Consider the following 4,126-nt stretch of genomic DNA (forward strand, 5'->3'; position numbering starts at 1 on the left):
ACAGATGTTATCTTCCAGGCCTTGCTGGAAAGTGTGGGATGAATTTTGTTTGGCTCCCGTGAGCCAGTCATGTGCTTTTACTTATTTTCTGGCCTTCTTGAGGAAAGGAAGGTGAGGCTGGCGCTCTGACTCAGACTGTTGCCTGCCTTGGGATCCCTTTCCCCTAGCTGGGCTGCCTTGTTTGGCCTCAGTGGGAGAGGATGGGTGCTCTTGGTCTTGATGAGACTTGATGTGACAGGATAGGTTGGTTGGGGCGAGGGTGTCTCCTTCTCCGGAGAAGGGGAGAAGAGAAGGGGCAAAGGGTATGGAAGGGTGGGACTGAGGAGGGAGGGGCTTCGAGGGGGGTGCGATCGGGATGGAAAATGAACACCTTAAATAAGGAAAAGGGTGGGAAGGACACATGGGGCACATTTACTTAGACTAAGACAGTCTTGGTGACAGGGATGCTTGGGAGTCAGGAAGCACACTGCAGGAGACAGCAGACTTGGGTACCAGATGGGCATGGGACAGGAAAGGAAGATACTGTTTGGGCAGAATAACGGGCAGCTGATTATCAGAACACTGGATGGGATGTGGGGATGGGGTATAAAGACCCTAGTGTCTGGGGTATTTCACAAGGGAGAGCCAGCCATGAGGACGTGGGTGTCGAGGGAAAGCACTTGAGTCTGAGGTCTTAGGGTGCTAAGTGGAGCTGGGCTGTCGTGGAGCTGGGCTGTAGAAGACTAGAAAGACTTCACAAAATAACTGCCTCTCCCCTGCCTCCCCGCGGGGCATCCACAATGACACCAGCGCACACCTGACTTATGATGGAGTCCTGTTTATTTTAACATCATAAACAGTGGAACTAGGAACGAGAGAAACAAGACACCAACCAGTTCCCCTGGAGAGGGCCAGATCCAGGGCAGGCTGTGTCTGTCCGGGTGATGAAGCTGAACCAGCAGCCTGCATCAATGCCTGTCCCCAGGAGAAAGGGGTGTGATGAAAACCTGGGGTTCAGTGACTCGCCTGATGGGGTGGCTCAAAAACCAACTTGGCTCTGGGTCCCTCTGCTTCGGATGAAAAGGACCAGAGGGTTCACAGCACACCTAGCCAAGGGCACTCCCACCTGCTGTGACCCAGTCTGGATAGAGTCACATACTGAAAAGAAGCCAGTGTCCTTTGGTCATCACAAAGGCTCCAGGTATTCCAGAACCACCTGTGATCAGGTCCTCTGCCCGGCGAATGTCCACCCTTCCTGGTCCAGTTGTCTCTGAGGTGCCTTTGAGGAGCGGACCACCCGAGAGGCATCCAAGGTATACACACTCCTCAGGACAGCTCTGTGGGGTGATGTAAGCCCCAGATCTCTATACATCCCTATACATACTGCTTCTTGGATGCAGAGCTGTTGGGGCGGCTAGGGGACTTTCGGCCACCCTGGGGGGCTGCATTTACAAATGGGGGAGGTCTGGACGAGGTCAGTCTCTCCTCTGTGGTCAGGTTGGCCCAGTTTTGCTCGGTGGATGAGAGCCCATTGTAGGTGGGACATGGTGGGGACGAGGGTCCCTCGCCCATGGGGAGGTAGAAGAAAACCTGCTCAGGGTAAGGGTCTGAGGCACTGCCCTGGGCTGGGTGGGTGTTGTGGTCCCTTCGTGCCTTTATCTCCCGGCTGACACAGCGGCATAGCAGGTGTACCAGCTCCAGCAGGTTGAGCACCAAGGAGATGACTCCTACCACCAACATGAAAATGATGAAGATGGTCTTCTCGGTGGGTCGGGAGACATAGCAGTCCACAATGTGGGGGCAGGGCGCGCGCTGGCACACAAACACTGGCTCCATGGTCCAGCCGTAGAGGCGCCACTGGCCATAGAGGAAGCCTGCCTCCAGCACACTCTTGCACAACACGCTGACCACATAGGTACCCATGAGCGCCCCGCGAATCCGAAGGCGACCGTCCTCTGCCACGGAGATCTTGGCCATCTGGTGTTCTATGGCAGCCAGTGCCCGCTCTACATGCAGGTCTTTGGAAGGCAGTGCCCGAAGCTCTCCCTCTTTCTGCCGCAATCGCTCTTCCCTCCGAGACAGGTAAATGACGTGGCCCAGGTAGATCAGGGTGGGTGTGCTGACGAAGAGGAACTGAAGCACCCAGTATCGGATGTGGGAGATGGGGAAAGCCTGGTCGTAGCAGACATTGGTGCAGCCTGGCTGGGCTGTGTTACACTCAAAATCAGACTGCTCATCTCCCCACACCGACTCGCCGGCGAGGCCCAGGATAAGAATGCGGAAGATGAAGAGGACTGTTAACCAGATCTTGCCCACCACGGTCGAGTGTTCTTGGACCTGGTCTAGCAGCTTCTCCAGGAAGCCCCAGTCACCCATGTTTCCAGGGCGCCTCTCTGCAGGGAGACAGGGGTCAGAGAACCATCAGCAAGCAGGGGCTTTCTCAGCTCCTCCTAGAGGGAGGCCCATGGGAGGTCTGCCAGTGTTAGGGTCCCCATCTAATCACACATTGTGCTTTCTTTCACAGGCCAGTGCCTCAGGGTGACCACAGCCCAAAGAAGTCTGTATTGAATACAGGTTCCTATGGAAACAGAACAGTTGAGGAACTTATCCAAGGTCGCACAGTTGTGCCATGCCCTTCCTCCCTTTTGTTCAGGGCTGGCAATCCCAAGGTGACAGGGGTAGGGAAAGAGATGTCATCTTCAGGTAATTAGGGGTTCCCGGTTCCCACCCTCCAAGCCTCATTTAAAATGTGAGGGCCTCGTTTTAATCTTTGCACTTGCCTGTGGGGCTGGGGGTGAGAGAAGATAGGGTGAGGGGCTTAGAAGCCCAAGGCATTTGGTCCACCTGCCTACAAAAAGGTCCACCTGCGATTTTAGTGAATACACCTGGTCGTATCCTAGCTCAGTTCCCTCCAAAGCTGTTGCAGCCATTCTAGACCCCTGAAAGGGATGGCCATAGCTGGGGGGAGGTCCCAACGTTTCCAGAACATTTTATGGTGTGTGTGAAAATGTGGTCATGTGTGTGTGGGCGCTTTTCCTAGAAGTCAGGCAAGATACTACCAGTCCTACATTCAAATATTGCTTTCTTCTCACCACCTGGGGATTTGGATTAGTAATCTTCCAGCGCCTCAGTCTCTCAAGGGTTCAAAGAAAAAAAAAAGAGGGAACGGCGCGCTAAGCACTAGAGCCCGGCTAAAGGCAGGCTAGGTGAGCGCCGCTGGTGGTGGCTTCAATTGCGTCTGGCGCCCCGGGGCAAGCAAGCCTCAGCCCTCCCCCGCAGCGGAGTGAACCGTTTTTTCCTGGCTCCCCGAACTCACCGCCTGCTTGCCCGGCTGGCCCAGGTAGAGGGGACGACCGTAGCCGAAGCTGCGCCTGCGGGAATCCTGCAGGACCGCGCCTCCCGCAGGACGCCTTAAATAGCGCGCAGCTGCGGGTTTAGGGCAGGAAACGCCTGCCAGAGGGCTCTGGGGAGCAGGGAGGCGGGGACTGGGAGGGCCAGACTTCCAGGACCCGCCCAGATTGTGCTTCTTAGCTTGCGGGAGATGGAAGCCGGCTTGCTTCTAGGTTCTGACCCCTCCGGTATCCCAGACTGCACCCCTGCAGGTCCACTGCCCTCCCTATGTCGTAAGAGCTGGACGATCTGGCACCTGGTCCGGAGGCTGTGAGGAGTGGGTGGGGTAAGAAGGGAGACTCATCTGTGTGCCCAGTTTATTAAGACACTAGACCCACGCTGGAGAGGGTTGAGACTTCTCCCGTCCTAGGGGTTTCTACTTCACCAATCCTGTATGAGCTATGCCCTCAGAAGTCACTTAGGAACTCCCTAGGGTCCTTTGATCCGAGACTGGGAGAGGAGGGACGCTCCTGTCCTTCAGCTGGATTCCAGTGGTGCCTCTTTTAAAAGAGAGAAGGGGAGATCTTCCGAGGGAATTTGGAGGCAGGCAGAGCCCTGTCATTCGTTCAGGCTTCACTGTGAACGGAGGGCCTGGGGTTGAGGACCATCCTGCAGCTGGGTAAAGCCACAATAAACCTCCCAGGCCTGGTTTTTTACCCTCCTTCTTACTAGGTACAGAAACTGAGCAGGGTAAGCCCGTAACAGTAATGTGGGGTCCTTTGTGGTAGAACCAGGCCATCACGGGTTGTGATTAGGG

At 55.6% G+C, this 4,126-nt stretch overlaps 1 protein-coding gene across 1 annotated transcript; it reads right to left on the reverse strand.

Moving 5' to 3' along the window:
- Nucleotides 1–811: 811 nt before the first annotated feature.
- On the reverse strand, nt 812–3,356 carry GJA4 (gap junction protein alpha 4). Its single transcript, XM_080921098.1, has 2 exons — nt 3,296–3,356; nt 812–2,372 (listed from the first exon to the last, which is right to left on the reverse strand). Exon 2 carries the CDS (start codon nt 2,353–2,355, stop codon nt 1,354–1,356), a length of 1,002 nt encoding a protein of 333 aa, XP_080777224.1. The 5' UTR covers nt 2,356–2,372; nt 3,296–3,356; the 3' UTR covers nt 812–1,353.
- Between the last annotated feature and the right edge of the window lie 770 nt (nt 3,357–4,126).

The sequence above is a fragment of the Micromys minutus genome (assembly GCF_963924665.1).
Source record: "Micromys minutus genome assembly, chromosome: 9".
Lineage (NCBI taxonomy): Eukaryota > Metazoa > Chordata > Mammalia > Rodentia > Muridae > Micromys > Micromys minutus.

What these genes read in the sequence shown, in the direction of transcription:
- GJA4 (XM_080921098.1), bottom strand. Translation starts at nt 2,355, where the DNA reads ATGGGTGACTGGGGCTTCCTGGAGAAGCTGCTAGACCAGGTCCAAGAA.